Below are 17,385 nucleotides of genomic sequence, written 5' to 3'. Positions count from 1 at the left end.
GCAGCCTTCCTTAGAAGAAACTGAGAGAGGTCAAATGGCAAGGTGCTGGAGGCCAAATGTGCAGGGGAGAGGCGGGGCTGCAGGAGGAGTGACAAGAGGAGATGAGAGCCCGGGAGGCAGAAAGGTAGATGCTGCTGTTCTGAGGCAAGGCCCACATGTTCTCAGGGAAGTGTGAGGACAGTTGGCTTGGTGGTGGGCAGTGTAATTCCCTGTCCCCAAGAAACTTGGTGGGGACTTCTGTATGGTGATAGAACTTAAGTTGGTGAGAGGATGGGGAGAAAGGGGAGAATGAGCGAGCGTCTAAGAGCAAGCGAGCAGCTCAGAGCAGGAGTTATCTGAAGGGAGCTTGTCTGAGCCTCCCAGAGCTCCCCGGTGCAAGGAGAATCCTGGAGCTGAGAGGATGGAGCTCACCCTTGCATTTCCCAACAAGTCCAGGATCCCGAGGCTCCTGGAATCTCCTCTTTGGGTTTGACATTGTTCTCTCCAGGTTACGTGGGTGTGTCAAATGGTCTTGATCTGATAGTTTGGAGAATTCATGTCTACCTTTGGCATCAGACTGAGAACACTGGACGTGGCCTCATGGTCCAAAAGAGGATCTGGCCAAATTGGCGCGAGCTGTGAAAGACCCAGGGGCTCCCACGGGAAAGCGGTTCCCGGGTCTCGGTTACTAGGCACTGGTGCAAACAGGAAAGAGGGGAGACCAGGAGTGGTTTATGAGAAAGCAAATTGCAAGGACAGCTTCCACAGATCCCCTCCTGCTCCCTTCGTGCTGCGTCAGCCAGGCTGGAGACGCAAGGGCAGCTCATGCTACTGTGGCTGTCACTTGTTTGTTTTAGAAAGGATTTTGGCCTTGAATGGGAGAGTGAATTAAATGACAAACTCCCGTGGCTATTCCAGTAACAGGAATACTCCCAAGGCAGGATCCAAGTCTTACAACTCCGGTGGATTGGGATACATGACCTTGCTGGACGCCCAACTCCTCTTTGGCAGAGAGAATCATGGAGTGAATGAGACGCTGCTATGTTTCTGGGAAATTCAGGGATTTCTAGAGGAAGAGACCGATCTCTGAATAGCTTAAGTATATCGCTTCCCTCCACCCCCAAGCCTTGTGAAGAGTCGTAGTTTTTACACCGCCCCACAAATCAATCTGAGATTTGGTCTATGTTTAGAAATATTGTTCCCAATAACAACAACAAAACATGTTTTTAAAGGCAAGTCTTTGGCTGCGTTCAAAACACCAGCATGGTGAAGAATTTAAGGTGACTTCAGTGTGTCCTTCATAAGACTTTTTTACAGGTATGAAGGGAAATATGGACAGTATAGGCAATTCCAGATTCAGATAATTTTCTGGATCTCCCAAAAAGCCGTAGTAAATTGGAAGGCAAAGATAATCACGTAGGTCTTCTCATTGAGGGTTTCTTTTGTGTACACAGCCTGTACCAGGTAAGCACCCCAGATGTTTATTTACCAACAGGAGGAGGAGGACACACAGAGAGGGACTGACTGAGCGGAGCCAACCCAAAGAGGAAACTGCAGGAACTCACCAGGGAGGCTCTCTGCTGGAGCCTCTGGCAGAGAATGTGTTCCCTGTTAGGGAGCCCGACCAGGCGACCAGGCTTTAGCGATGGGGCGGTGGCGACCCCTGCTGGTCGACTTAAAAAAAAACCTCCCCCGCGCCTTTCACAGGGAACATGTACCAGTATGTGTGTTTTCTATTAGGCTTTCCAGAAACTCATAAATGGTTGTAAAACCCATTGTGCTAATAGAAAGAACGACATAAATGCTGACTGAAGCTATTAATGCTGGTTGTAGTTTATGTAGCAGACTGCATAAGGCTGAAAACTGTGAGTTTTTTATGGTGACTTTATAACACGTTATTTTTAAGTATCAGGCCATAGATTAGGTTAAGTGCTGATGTCCAAACATTTGGAATGAGCTGGTCAGGGGAGATTCTAACTTCCTCGGGTGGCGAAGGGGGGGCGGGGGGTGTTCCCTTCTGTCGCAGTGCTTAGGCCTAGACACTTTTCCTCTCCACCCTTGCTTCCTCCAAACACTCAGGCTGACACTATTTAACCACATTTTGGCCTGCTTCATCCTCAAAGACCCACATCTTTTATACAAGAGCCATTAACAAATTTAAAAACAGCCACCCTGCCACTACAGCTGTGAATTCAAATAACTACTGCTTTTAGTCATTCTGTGACTGTCCTAAATTTGCTGCCAGCTGCCCTTCTTTCATTTGTTAAACTGGTATCTACGGAGAGCCTGCTGTGGGCCAGGTGTGATGCCCCTTGTCTGTCCAGGATTGCCAAGTCCAATGGGGAAGCTGGGTTGTTGAGTGTATTTAGGGAAACACACCTGGTAGTTGTTCAGTTAGTATCTGTTGGTTTATGACCTGATTTGATCACAGTTTCCTAAATGACCTACCAGCTCTTGCTTAAAAACTCAGCACCACATGCATTTTAAATAATGGATTCTATTCACTGTATGAAGAGCACAGACCCTGGGACCAGCAGCCGGGTTGGGGTCCTGGCTCTGCCATGTACTGGCTTGGGCAGGCTGCTTAACCTCGTGTGCCTCAGTTTCCTCAGCTGCAAAGAGGACATCGTAACACGGCCCGGCATGTAGGGTTATAGTCAGCCATGCCTACAGAGGGCGTAGAACGGCACCTGGCATGCCGTGAGTGGTTCTGAGGTGCAATTCATGATGATGCAGGTGTATAAGAACATAAGCATACAAAACTGCAAATAACTTCTTCGGATTGCAAGGAAACCATCTGCTTGGTGAATACTGTCCTCGACTCGGCCTCTGCCCCGAGGAAGTCATCCGAGATGAAGTTGCAGTCTTCTCTGTGGACTCAGCTGGCCCTTTCACTCTGACTTTGCTGCCGTGACCACCGCCCCACCAGAGTGAGCCTTCTTCCTAACAGCGCGATGGGTAGCCTTAGAGGGGAGGCTCCCCAGGGGCCGGGGTGGCTGATACTTTTGTAGAATTCCCCGGACGTGCCCCAATTTTACCCGCCACCCGCTTGCTTAGAGCAGTCTTCTGGCTGCCCTCACTTGCCCCCACGCAGATTACAGTCTGCGGGCAGGAGCTGCTATTCACTGGGTGTTTTTGTTGCACAGCTTTGACTGTGTGAGTCTTGCATCTTCCAAAGTTTGAAGTAGGAGTGTGGCAGATTATCAGTGTGATTTTATGCTTCCCAAAATCTAGGTGGGGGATTTGATCACTCCAAAGGAGTTCGAAAAGTGTGTCTTCTCTGTTGTTGTTGGCATGGCTAGGTCAGATATTTTCACCATAATTTTAAAAAACCACCTTAAGTTAAAAGTGAATTATATGCAAGAATTCATTCTTGCATGGAAGAAGTGCCCCTGACCTTGAAGAGTGAGGTTAGACCCTTCCAACACGTCTCAGGTGATGTGCAGGCATGGTGAAGTGCTTGAGTTACGTTCATTCATTCATTTAGCAAATGTCAGGGAGCACCTGTTCCGAGCCGGATGCAGAGCCGGGCTCTAAGGACAGGAATGAAGATTCCCACATGGAGGCTGCTCCTAGAACCCTATTCCCGAGCTCCTCCTGGACCAGCAGCAGCAGCAGAGACACCTGGGAGCTCTCAGGTCCACCGCACCCCCAGACCCTCTGTGTATCAGCGTCCGCACTGGAGCAAGACCCCCAGGGGACTCAATGTCCCTCCAAACAGCCTGGACAACAAGACAAGCAAAATGAACGGTCACATGACAGGTAACTCCCAAACATCTGCGTCTCTTCAGCTCCTCGGGCAGCTCAGGCCGAGCTCATGAGGGGCCGCAGTGGGCAGGGTGCCTGTCTGAAAGGCAGCTCTAGAGCACATTTTAAAAGGGGGGGAGGGGGGTTTTAGGGTCAAAGTTCTGCGAAGCAACTGTTTCCCCCCAATAAATTATCCTCTCTAAGCGGCTGGTCCCTTCAGAATGCCAGACTGGACTTGACCCCTGGTGTCCATTCCTATGAGTGTGTTTTACTGTTATTTCCTTTGCAGCCACAGAGCGTAACCGCCGAGGAAGCCTGCTTTCCTGTGCCGTCACTGGCCCCGGGTCTGTGGACGTTTCCACGCTGCAGCTTCTCTCGTGTGAAACAGAGAACATTGCCATCCCGGGGGGCAGTGGTGGATCTGACGAGGAAAGTGGATAATTGTCTGAAGTCTAAAGTTTTGTTGGAAGGTTCACACGCCACCTGGATCTCACATCTTGTCATTGTCAGCCCCGGCTGCCAAATATGGGGGAAACCATGCCACCTGCCATTACCCAGCGCCCTTCTCCACAGAGAGGCGGGGAATCTTTTCCCAAAGCGAGGTCCTGATCACAGATGAGGGGTCACCAGCGCAGCCCTCCTTATAAACCCGCTACAGTGACGCAGCATAGACTCCCCCACATACACCATCGCGCTTCCAGGCCAAGCTGGGAGACCATGTCATGCAACTTCACACACATTTTTTTTCAAGATTAATGCATACATGTCCCTGTGAATTCAAAGAGATATGTAATGACCCCTGATAGTGCACAGAAATTGCAGAACACATATAAGCTCTTTGTGTGTGTGTGTGTGTGTGTGTGTGTGTGTGAGAGAGAGAGAGAGAGAGAGAGAGAGAGAGAGAGAGAGAGAAAGAGAGAGAGAGAGAGAGAGGGAGAGAGAGAGAGAGAGAGAGGGAGAGAGAGAGAGAGAGAGAGGGAGAGAGAGAGAGAGAGAGAGAGAGAGAGAGAGAGAGAGAGGGAGAGAGAGAGGGAGAGAGGGAGAGAGAGAGAGAGAGAAAGAGAGACTTAACTCCCCGTGTAGACGGCACAAAGACAAGAAGTGTTGGTTGCACAGGATGAGGTAGCAGTTGCCAGAGGTGAAAGAGCATGTAGCTCCTGTTCAAATTAGTCCTTTAACGTTCCCTTTTTCCCAGGCCTTGATAGGAGGGCAGGCCAGGCCAGGAGAACTGCTTCTGGTCAGACTGCGGGAAATTCCCCCACGTGGAATGGTGTTGGTGGTCTCCGCGCTCCTCCCACCGGGAGCCCACAGAGCCAACACGCTCCCTCCTCTAATGAATGCGCCCACCCACGCAGGACCCTCCCCACCATCCCGCCCCTCCTCCCCGAGCTGCCCCCTTCCACCAGCCACGTGGCCACCGACCGCCTTCCTTATGACCGCCCAAGGATTCATTTCAGGAGCAACATTTGTTAAATTATAAACTGCCAGCGTCTGCCTCAATAAGGAGCCAAATCCAAGACCCTCTGGAGGGATCCCATGGGCAGTCCTGGGAGGCGCCAGCGGGAAGCAGGGCCCCATCCCCTCCCTCCTCGCTCTTGGCCTCACCCTCCTGGTAAGAGGCATGTGCATCCTGCAGGGAGGCCGCCAAGCCTCGGAGGTGGGTCCCTCCCAGCCCAGGTTATTTGTTTTTCCTGGTAAGACTTCTAATCAAAGCAAAACTTCCACCCAACAAACAAACAAACAAAATACCCCGAGCTGGCTATTTGCACGCTGCTCGCAGGGTGGCCGTGGAAGGCAGTCTGAAGGGCTCCTTTGTGACCAGAGGCGCTTTCTGGAAGGAGACGGCGATGGCTGCTTTATGAGAAAGTGGCAAGACCTCGTTATCCTCACCACCCGCCAGGGTGGGCCGGGGACCACCCGGAGCGCAGGGCGATAACCCCCGCCTCAGCCCTTCTGCAGGGTCCCGTGGGCCTGAGGTGGGACCCAGCGGTCTTACTCCAAAAGAAGGGGTCGGTGTTTCCAACAGAGCAGATACCTCGCTGACTTCTGCTTCCGAGCAGTGCAATTATGACTCCTGTTCCCACCGCATTTTACAGAGTGGGAGCCTGCCTGTGAGGTGGGGGCCCTGCCCGGCCCCTCGGAGAGGCCGGGCCTGCAGACTGAGCCCACCCTGTAACAGGGGGCTGAGGGCCGGGGGAGGAAGAGGAGAAGGAAATCGGCGCCCTGTGATTGAAGTGGCTTGGAATAATAAATACACACACTCTCTTTTAAACACAGCTCGCCACATCCTGGGGAATCTGGAAAAATGCTCCACCTTGCCTCCCCGACACCCTGCTCCCCCCGACTCACGCCCGACAGCAGTTTGCTTTCATGCCCCGTGGAGAGAAAGCATGAGCCTCTGATAGACGGGGGCTTGTTGGTTCTGGGCTAACAGCCCTCTCAGGCCGCTTTGAATCCTTTCAAACACTTTTCTATTTCAGGTCAAGGAAGTTCATAAAAGTCAAGATCGGAAGTGGTGGAAGAGGGAGAGGAAAAGGAGAAAGACGAGGATGGGGGCAGTGGGTCATGGGGCAGCCAATGACTTCTGGAGGATCCATGGGACCTGGGGGACATGCCTGACCTTGGGTGTGGGAGAACAGATGATGGAAGGTGACCCTGAGCCCCTGAAGAAAACCTGCTCTCTGCTGGGACCCCCAGCCAATGCGTAGGCAGAACTGAGTCTCTAGCAGATGGTTGAAAACCCACAGACCTCCTCATGAGAAGCATGATTAGCTGTGTTTAGTGCTGATTTCTCCACCAGCCAGAAGAGGGCAGCACATACTCCTACATTACACTAAAAGCTGGGTTGCCTGTGAGCTCCTGACAAGAGCTGTCCCAATACCGTAGCTATCGCTTGCTGGTGCCTACTGTGTGCCAGGGACTGTCCTTCTTGCTCTTATGCATTCATTCGTTTAATTCACATGACAATGCCACAAGGAATAGCCCTGTTATAATCTCCACATCGGAGATGAGGAGGTATAGTAATGAAGAGAACTTGCCAGTGTATCTGGGACTGCCTGACACTGAGCTCAGTAGATTACAGTGCCAAGGTCAAATCCACCCACTGCCTGTTTTTGCACTGCCCTCAAGCTAAGCACGTTTTTGTTTTCTCACATTTTTCGATGGTTGGGAAATGTCAAAAGAAGAAAACTTTCCTGACACCTGAAAATTATGTGAGATTCAAATGTCAGGGTCGCTGAAACCGGTTTGGCTCAGTGGATAGAGCGTCGGCCTGCAGACTGAAAGGTCCCAGGTTCGATTCTGGTCAAGGGCATGTGCCTCGGTTGCGGGCACATCCCTAGTAGGGGATCAATGATTCTCTCTCATCGATGTTTCTAGCTCTCTCTCCCTCTCTCTTTCTCTCTGTAAAAGTCAATAAAATATATTTATAAAAAAACAAACAAACAAACAAAAATGTCAGGGTCCATAAAGGAAGTTTTCTTAGGACAGCCGCATTCATTGTTTACAGTTCCAGCAGCAGGGCCCAGCAGTTGTGACAGGCTGCAGGATCTGCAAAGTCCAAAATATTTACCATCTGACCTTTTACAGAAAAAGTGCCCAACCCTGACCCAAGAAGTAAGTGCTGCCTCCAGGCAGGAGACAGCAGCAGACCTGACACGTCACTGGGCATAGAGCTGGGCCAGCCAGCCCAGAGGCAGGAAGCAATGCCGACCTTGACCCACTTTCTGTCCAACAAGGTGGCTCAAGGTCACGCAAAAGGGAGGGTTTGACCTTTCACTGCAGAGCCTCTAGGAAGTGTTAGAATGTTCGACTGAGAAAGGGCTATGGGAATCAACTATTATATTCCATCAAGACTAAGATACACATTTTTTCCCCCACATTTGACACCTCTAAAAACTAAACATTATAGTTTAAGTCAGTGGTCAGCAAACTCATTAGTCAACAGAGCCAAATATCAACAGTACAACGATTGAAATTTCTTTTGAGAGCCAAATTTTTAAAACTTAAACTTCTTCTAACGCCACTTCTTCAAAATAGACTTGCCCAGGCCGTGGTATTTTGTGCAAGAGCCACACTCAAAAAGAGCCACGTGTGGCTCGAGAGCCGCAGTGTCTTACAATAGGTCACACCTTAGATGAGGCAGGTCCAGCCTCCTTCGTGCGCTCCCATGGTTGGGACACTCACTTCTTTAATTGAGAACAGATTTCATTATAAACTTCCTAGCATTGATCTGAAGTCTGCGAGCCTCCATTTCTATACATCAAGTGGGGATGGTCTTACAGTAGCTTCTCAAGCGTCTTACAGATTTGATTCCGAGTGAGGGGTACGTGCTGGAGGAAGCACTTTGACTACTGGTGTGGGAGGAGAGAACAGGCTGCGGGGCCTCAGTCTGTGGGGGTGGTTCCCCAGGCTGGCAGGTGGGAAGTAGGGGTGAGTGTGTGTGGACACAAACCCTAAAAACATGATAGGGGAAGAAAGACTGCAGTGCTACAGACAGATGCGTGTTCCATCAACATCAGCAGGGGCACCTTTTAGCAGAGAGAAACCAGGAGCAATAAAATAAAAAATTAAGAGATCACAGTGTCTTCCCTCAGGGACAGGAGCACGTCTTTGCCAATGCTACAAGGGGACCTGTCGGTCATAATACAAAGTGACAGGCATAGGCAGGCTGCTCTGAATCTTGGGAATGACGAAGAGAAGCAGGAAAGATGGTGACATGGCCCTCAGGCTGCAGGGAGGTCTCCCGGGTCCTCAAGAGAAGATGGGGAGAGCCCTAGCCGGTTTGGCTCAGTGGATGGAGACCCTGCGGACTGAAGGGTCCCAGATTCGATTCTGGTTAAGGGCACATACCCAGGTTGCAGGCAGCCAATCAATGACTCTCTCTCATCACTGATGTTTCTCTTTCTCCTTCTCCCTTCCTCTCTGAAATCAATAAAAATATGTGTGTGGTTTTTTTAAAAAAAAAAAAAAAAAGGAGAGAAGAAACATAGTTTTTAGGTGTGGAGAAGGCACAGTGAGGACCAGAGGGTGGGAGGGTGCCTGCAGGGGAACCTTGGAGAGAAGTCACATCGCTGGAAGCCAGTCGCCTGGCGCCTGCTGCCAATGGGGAGTCCCAGAGGGAAAGACCAAAGAAAACGAAAATAACAGCTCCTCCTTGCCTGCCTGCGACTCAAACCCCCAAATCAGGAGTTTGTGTTCTTCTAGGAGCGCCAACTGTAGCTGACCAGGTCCCTGCTGCCTGCTGGTGGTGGCGGCTGTGAGCGCGGAGCCTGCAGGCCCTGGGAGCTGCTGTTACTGTTCCCTCACCTGGAACTGAACCGTGGGACGTGCAGCATGTGCACACACTAAGTCCTGTTTCCCCCAAACCAGGGGTGGCAGTGGGGGACCCCACATGAGAAGAAGGTGAGCCCATGCAGCATCCTACTCAGTGTGGGGTCTGGAGACTGTTAGGAGGAATCCATTTAAATGGAGTGAAAAGCAAGTTTGAGAAGGGCGTGGAGGTGGAACCCCGTCACCTTGCAGCGAGGGGCCGGCTTTGGCAGTTACAGAGCGGGGCAGTGCAGCAACAGACACAAAACCGTGACCTCGAGGTCAGAGACAGCAATACTGAGGTGTATCCACCAGAGCCAGGCTGCCTGGTCGCTTTGATATATACGTTGGAGTCCAAGAAACTGGGAAACAAAGTTAAACAAGCAAAAGAGCCTACGTGGGTAGGAGAGTTGGAAGTACTTTGTGGGGAGCCACACCCGCCACCCATAGTTTTCGACGCCAATATTCAAGTTTGTCTCATTTTTGTGATAACAATGAAGTTAACATTTAGTGAGCATTTACTATGTGTCAGGTAGGGTGCTAAAGGATTTGCAAGCAGTAAGATGAATGAGTCTGCATTACAAGCCTTGGATACGCTATCGATTGCCTTCTGCGGCAGCTGAAGAAACTGAAGGGATTGTTGTCTATTTTCCTGATGCCCAAACAGGCTCAGAGAGCCAGTCCCTCAGGCAGAGCTGTGCAGCTGTGAGTGGCAGGCCTGGAATTCAAGTCAGCCAGCAATTGCCTGTTCCTATGTTTCAGCCCTCAATCGTTCATCACAGGCAATAGACTTTGCTGCATTTGTCCTGGCACCTCTAGAATCCAGCACAGTGCCGTGTACACAGGAAATGCCCTACACATGGGCTCAGACTTGTAGCCACTCCATGCAACCTGAGTTTGTTGAATGAATAAAGGAATGGCTGAACCTACATTCTAACGGATGACTCTCTTGTGTGCTAGCTATGGGTGGCTGCCCCCAGTGGGGTCTGGGTTCCTGTAGCTGAGGACTTTGGAGGAACTGTGAACAGCAGGGGTATTTTAATATATTTTTATTATTAATTTTAGAGAGGAATAGAGAGGGAGAAAGAGAGAGTAACATCAATGCTGAGAATCATAGATCGGCTGCCTCCTGCACACCTCACATGGGGAATCGAGCCCGCAACCCAGGCATGTGCCCTGACCGGGAATCAAACCATGACTTTCTGGTTCATAGGTCAACACTCAACCACTGAGCCATGCCAGCCGGCAACATGGGTATTTTATTTTGTTAAAATATATTTTATTGATTTTTTACAGAGAGGAAGTGAGAGGAATAGAGAGTTAGAAACATCGATGAGAGAGAAACATCGATCAGCTGCCTCTTGCACACCCCCTACTGGGGATGTGCCCGCAACCAAGGTACATGCCCTTGACCGGAATCGAACCTGGGACCTTTCAGTCCACAGGTCGACGCTCTATCCATTGAGCCAAACCGGTTTCGGCTAACATGGGTATTTTAAATGGCTTTCCTGTGCCCACCCCGGGTATGGAGAGTGATCCACCCCGCAGACCACATCACAGTGCTGGGTGAGAGGACAGGAAAGGACCAGGACCACAACCCAATGTGCGCACAGGAGACTGGGACAGTAGGTGGGGGGGGAGGTGGAAAGGGGAAGTGGGGGGGGGGGGGCTCTGCTCAGAGAAAAAAGCTGGAAACACAAAAAGAACAATCTGAAGAAAGGACGGTGGAGAGGTAGATGCAGAGCTGGAGAGGCAGGGGGAGGTGGAGGGTGGTGCAGGATGGAGGTCGCAGGAAGGCTGGGTCTAATGCTGATGTCAACGCATGATCTGCAGAGGCTGCCCCCCCCCCACCTCCTACAAAGCCCCACAGAGCAGAGAGGGGGTGCGGACTGTCTCAGGGGATGGGGGACTGGGCTGTGTGCGGGGCCATGGCACTGCTCTCTGCAGGAGACTTGACCTCTGGCTTCAGAGCCTAAGAACCTTGGACCCATTGGCCACAACCAGGGGGTAAGGGGTCAGGGAAGGGAGGGGAGTGGGTCAGCTATAGTTACAACGAAGGATGAGCACGTGGTGTCCTGTAAAAAGGCAGAAGAGAACATCGCCAGGGACTGGGATCTGGAGCTAGACTCTGGGAAAGCAGAACTGCAGGCGCTTGGCAATGTGCAAATGAGCAGGGGGAGCGGAGTCACAAGGGTAAAACCCTCAGGAGAAAAACAGGGCGAAACAGAAGAAGAGGAAACAATGCAAGTTGGCCAGTGTGGAGTTTATAAGAAATGGATACTCGATGCTCAGTGGAAACTGTAGCTCTGGCTCTGGGGATGGGAGAACTGTAAGTACGGATAATATGTAAATACTGTTTATAACTTGGAGAATCTGGAAGGCTCCGATGAGCTGAACTTTCTGAGGGTGCTCTGACAATAATGAAGGAAGATGTTTGTGGCCGAGAGGAGCGGGCGCTGGGTGTGGGATCTGAAAACGAGGGTCCAGAGCCAGCTCTGTGGGGTTGAGGGGAGGCAGGGACAGGCCCCAGCCCTCCCGTTTGCCTTGCAACCTTGGCCCTTTCACACGATGGTGTGAGGGCTGCCTCAGTCTCCCAGGATGACAACCGAGTACCACAAGCTTGCCTTATCACAGGAATCTATCCCTCCATTTTAGAGGCCCCGAAGTCCATGATCAAGGTGTTGGCAGGCCCACAGGATCGAGAGGGAAAACCTTTCTGCCTCTTTCAGCCTCTGGTGGCCCAAGGGGTCCGCAGCTTGTGCCTGCTGCCCTCCCATCTCTGCCGTCTTCACATGTCCCTCTGCCCTGTGTCTGTGTGCCCCCTCCTCTTTTCATAAGGGCACCAGTCATCAGATTTAGGGGCTACACTCAATCTCATCTGGAGATACTTTACTAATTACATCTGCAAAGACCCTTTTTCCAAATAAGTCCACACTCAAGAGGTCCTGGGTGGACACTCCTCACCCCACCACAGGGTCCAAAGGCAACAAAGCAAGGGCACTGAGTATGTTCAAATATTTGCCACAGCCTTCTTCTTCTGGTCCCTAAAAGACTACTCTCCTTCTAGTGCCTCCTCCTGCACCTCCAATGGCTGCCCCTGCCCCTCCATAAGTCCCGTCTCCCCGGCAGGCGCTGCAGGCTCTGACCGCTTTTCCTGGTTCTGTCGCTGGTGTTTTCCCACCCTCCCCAAAGCATCCACTCAGTGTTTCCAGACAACTGACTCCCTTTCAACCTTTATGATCCAGCGGAAACTTTTTCAAGAAGCTTTCTCAAAGCCCTATAGGAAAATTCCTCCTGCTCTGCGCCAGCCTATCAATTCTCCCACTCAGAGGGCAAGCAGACGTTTTCCTCCTTTCTCCTTTCCTTTGCTAGGGTTTACGTTCTAGGTGTCCCACACACTCAATTTGACTTTTCTATTCATTCCAATTGAATCAGTTCATTCTGAAAGGACAGTGCCAAAGGAGGGACTGGATGTGTTCTGAGCCTCAGTGAGGCGCTCCAGGCCCTCTGAGAAGCCGCAACAGAGGCAAGTCCCGAGCCCCACAGCCACGGCCACTGGAGAAGGAGCTGGTTCTGAGAAGTGGTCCCCCGCCTCTTCCGCCCCTGCCTTCAGCCTTCCCCGCCGTGGCCTCTGACAGCCCCCTGAGAAGTCTTCCAGGGACCAGAGAAAGCTGTTGTTCCAACAGGACTTCCTGAGAGCACAGGCAGGGTTGTAGGTTTGGAACAAATGGACCATAGTATGCAGAGAAGGAATCCTCCTGTGCACCAAGGCTGACTTGGCACGCACACTGCATCCCTCCCCCCAGTCCAGCAGTAAGGCCCATGGTCTTTCCATCCACATTAGCCAGAAAGCGGGATCGACAAGCCCTGCCCTGAGTCTAGGCGGGGGCACAAAGAGCAAGAAGCATTGCTTCCTGTACCTCTCTGACCTGAGTATGAGATTCCCTGGGCAGGGATGGCACAGCCAGGGGGTCTTGGTGGCAGGGAGTCACTCACCAGCATTGTTCTGCTGCTTGGTGTTTTTGATGTAGGCAGAGAACTTGGAGAAGATGTCGATGCCTGCTGTGTTGGATTCCCGGTGCTTTGCAGCCAGTCTGGGGTACCTGCAATGAAAGTCGTGGGGTTCTGGGGTCAGTGAGAACCTGGAGCTCCTTTAGGGGAGAATCTGTTCCCGTCCAAGCAGCACTCCTGTCTCTAGCTGGATCTACAAACCCTTTGGGGCGTTACTCCCCCCTTTAGGAAGGGCTGGCATCTCAGCCTTCATTCACCAACGGAGGACACGGAGGTGGCCGGTGAGCTGCCTGCAGGGACAGTCTGGAGGCAGGAACCGGAACACCATTCAGAGGGCCCAGGAGGTGCCGAATTCCTGGACCACCAACAACAATGCACCAATTAAAGGCCTGAATCAAAAATGTACTCAAACTTGGTTCTGTATCAGGCGAGGTCCCTGACAGTACAACAACGCATACTAAAATCACTGCCCACTGCCAGGCCCCTCATTATATCCTGGAGAGGATTTTGAGAGCGAGGATATGCTAGACACCTTGACACTGAGGCCTCAAAACCACTTCCCGAAAGGAAGTGTATCATGGTCCTCTTCTGAAACATCCTCCCCACACTCCTTATCTGTGTTCCAGAAGGTGAGCACCGGGCTCCATCAGCAGCTAGAGTGTTTTCTTTCTTTCTTTTATATATATTTACTGATTTCAGAGAGGAAGGGATAGGGAGAGAGAGAGATAGAAACATCAATGATGAGAGAATCATTGATCAGCTGCCTCCTGCACATCCCCTCTTGGGGATCGAGCCCACAACCCAGGCATGTGCCCTGGACCAGAATCAAACCTGGCATCCTTCAGTCTGCAGGCCAACGCTCTACCCTCTTAGCCAAACCAGCTGGGGCGAGTGTTTTCAATTGTGTCATTTCTAAGCATAAATACAGACTGGCAAGGATCCAGCCCCTCTCCCTTGCACATCCTTTCATTTTGAAGTCAGAAGAATATAAAAGGTACGCTGGGGTTAGGACTGTTTACCATTGAGATAATAGTCCTTGAGACAGAATGAGATAAATTTACCTGTTTGGGAACCCATGGGTTTGACCCCATTCACACCATTAAAATGAACAATTCTGATATATATATATATATATTCATATGTGTTCTGTGTGTTTAGCCAGGCTGTGGTGAGAAGATGTAAAACAGTTGCTTGGTTGTCATTATCATCAAGTCTGTGAACCTTTGTGATCTCTGGGTGAATAATTGCCAATGGTGAGCTGTTTGGTTGCTTTATATTTGAAAAGCAAAACAGGTTTTTTTTATTTAATGTTTTAAATAATTTGAACCAAAACGCCTTTAAAAATTATTTGTTGTTCTTTCATTTTTTCTGCTTCTCCTCTGGCCCATTAGCTAGGACTGTCCACTCTTGGGCCATGATAGGTAGCTGTTTAACTTCAGATAGACTCTGCTCTTTTACCCTCAAAGCCCCCAAATCCTTTCTGTGCCTTGGCTGAACACTGTAGATGAATTCTCTCCATCCACCAGGAGGGGGCGCTCTGCACATGTTCTACACACACACACACACACACACACACACACACACACACACACACACACCTGTCTTCCTTAGTGTTACTGGGAATTTATCAAATTCATCTGCTCTGATTGGGGGCACGCTTTTTACTGCAAGATGCCAAGTAATCTACCAAGACCTGAGAATTTAGGATAACCCTTTCCTATTTTCGCCTTCTCACGGAGAATCTGGCATGCTCTTAGAACTGATTGCCTTACGTTATTAATAGATACCAAATGCTTTGTTTTTGCTTGATAAGGTAAAAATGGAAAGAGAAAGGGGCCTAGAAAATGCATTTTTATTTAGGCTTGGGTTTGTTAAGTGTGTTTTTTTAATCCCATCATTTGTTCACACATCCAGTACTCTGATCACTTCTTTATGATCAGTCTGAGACAAACATGGGTGGGTGGTACCCAATCCAATAGGGAGCACAAGGTTCACTTGTGTGTGGTCAGGGAGACCGCTGTAGTGATGTTTTTTTGCTAAGCACTAGGACTCATTGAGACCTTCCTGAAAAAGCAACGTGAAGTCTGTCCTTTGGGGAGTGTGCCTTCAAATATGAATCTCACAGGTTTCAGTAACTAGACTTGAGGAGGTTACTGTGTGCAGGATATTAAAGATATTTACTTCAGCTCCATATTCACACCATATTTTTAATATGCAACAGGGGGGCTACAGAGTCCATCCTCTTTCTCCAAAAGGCTAGAGACTAGTGTTTCATTCACAGAAACATCTGTGAAATAAGGTTGTGATGTCTGGTGACAGTCAAGGCAATGGCGAGTTTCTCTAACTCAGAGGTTGGCAGTCTACAGCCAGCATGCCAAATCCAGCCCAACATCTGTTTACACGATTAAAACAAGAGAGATGTTACCTTGTGATGTGTGAAAATAACATGAAATTCAATGTCAGCGTTCATGAATAAATGTTATTGGAGCACGGCCATGGCCATTCATTCACAGACTGTCTACGGCTGCTTTCGCTTTATAAGAGTGGGGTTATGACCGAGACTATGGCCCACAAAGGCAAGCAGACTCGCCATCTGGCACCACAGAAGACTTTGCAGACCTCTGCTCTAACTAATGAAAATTTTTCTCCACTGTTTTTAAGACATCTTATTTCAAATGTATTCATCTTAGACATGCCCTTTAGCTTCATTCTGGGAAGTAAAACAGTTGCCCCCACCCCCCAAAAAAAACACACTTTCTTTTGTAAATAGTAGCAAAAATACATATATGATTGTAGATGGAAGAGCTTTCACTGGCCTAAAGTCCCAACTGGCTTCTCATTGGCCAGACATTGACCATCACACCTCTGAAAAAGGGCCCCAGTGCAAGTAAATCAACATGCCGTTCTCGCCTACCAGCAGCCAGGCCTTGACCCTGATGTTGGGGCTCCCCTCGAGTAAAAGAGAGTCAGTCTTCCTGTCCTCGTGGAGTGACCTTTACTGATTTCAGGGGCTCCCCAGACAGCTTGAGTGTTGACTTTCCTTTTTCTAATGAGCTGAAAAGTGAGTGGACTTGCCCTCTGTCCCTTCTCCATTATCTCTGCTTCCTCTTCTCACCAAACCTTCCCTGAGAAGCAGGCTAATGGCTTCCAACTCTTCCGACCTTTGATTGTGAGTTTGCCTTGTCCTGTCTCTGCTCCTTAAGCAAATGAGCCTTGGAGGTGGACGGAGTCTGGCTTATTCATTAAAAGACACCCACTGGGATCTGTGGTTTTAAGATCTAAGCTCACCCGCTGTCCTTACAGTCACAAAAGAGGCATTGACTTCTTTTTCTAACTCTTCAAGCTGCTATTCAATGAGCTCTTACGCTATGTCATTCACCAGGATAAGTAGCACTATCTTCTACAATAGTCCCTTAAAATCAGCATTATGGTCATCATTCTATAGATGTGAAAACTAAATATTAGAAAGATTTTAAGCCCTGGCCAGTGTGACTCAGTTGGTTGAACATAGTCCCATACACTGAGAAGTTGCTCTTTTAATTCCCAGTGAGGACACATGCCTGGGTTACAGGCTCGATCCCTAGTAGAGGGCATGCAAGAGACAGCCAATTGATGTTTCTCTCACCCTCTCCCTTTCTCTCTCTCTAAATCAATAAAACCACTTTTTAAAGGAAAGGCTTTAAGTACAATAATTTACCTGTAGCAGACATCACTCATGCTCAGTAAGTATCCATGTGTTACTCTGCTTTTCCCAGCTTCTCACTCTGTTTGGTTGGGGTCACGTGATTGGATCCTCACCAACAGGGTGTCACCAATTGGCTCCTCCCAACTGATTTCTTTTTCTTTTTCTTTTTTTAATCCTCACCCAATTTTTTTAAAAATTGATTTGAGGAAAAGAGAGAAACATCAATTTGTTGCCTGCCTGCAGGCACCCTGACTGGGCAATCTGGGCATGTGCCCTGACAGGGAATTGATCCCTTGACCTTTTGGAGTATGGGACAATGCTCCAACCAAGGGAGCCACAGCAGCCAGGGTTCTCCCTGTTGATTTCTCTACCTCTAACTCTTCCAATCTCTGCCCTCCTCATCTCCCTACTCCCAACCTGGAAAGTAAGCCTGAAAACTGACTCTCCAGCACATTCACTTAGAATTTTTCATGTATCCTTCAGGATAAAGTCAGAGCTCTATACATAATATTATTTTTCTATTAAAAAATAAAAGAACTTTGGTGATTGTCTTAATCCCTAATTATAATTCAATATAACAAACAAGTCCAGTTCCAGCTACTTTTAGACCCCATCTGCCCGTTACTCCTTTTTTCCTTGGGGAGCAGCTTACG

General features: G+C 49.6%; 1 protein-coding gene across 4 annotated transcripts in view; it reads right to left on the bottom strand.

The window, feature by feature from the left end:
- The window catches only part of CLIC5 (chloride intracellular channel 5), a 141,884-nt gene that overhangs the window by 17,906 nt on the left and 106,593 nt on the right, over positions 1–17,385 (bottom strand). For all 4 annotated transcript variants that reach the window (XM_036415103.2, XM_036415104.2, XM_036415105.2 and 1 more), the window contains exon 4: positions 13,033–13,139. In XM_036415103.2, the coding sequence (XP_036270996.1) occupies positions 13,033–13,139 (107 nt within the window). The remainder of the gene's footprint in view (positions 1–13,032; positions 13,140–17,385) is intronic.

Source organism: Pipistrellus kuhlii, unplaced genomic scaffold (assembly GCF_014108245.1).
Source record: "Pipistrellus kuhlii isolate mPipKuh1 unplaced genomic scaffold, mPipKuh1.p scaffold_m20_p_5, whole genome shotgun sequence".
NCBI classification, from domain to species: Eukaryota; Metazoa; Chordata; class Mammalia; order Chiroptera; family Vespertilionidae; genus Pipistrellus; species Pipistrellus kuhlii.
Note: the sequence above shows the minus strand (reverse complement) of the source record. Positions and strands in the feature narration are given on the sequence as shown.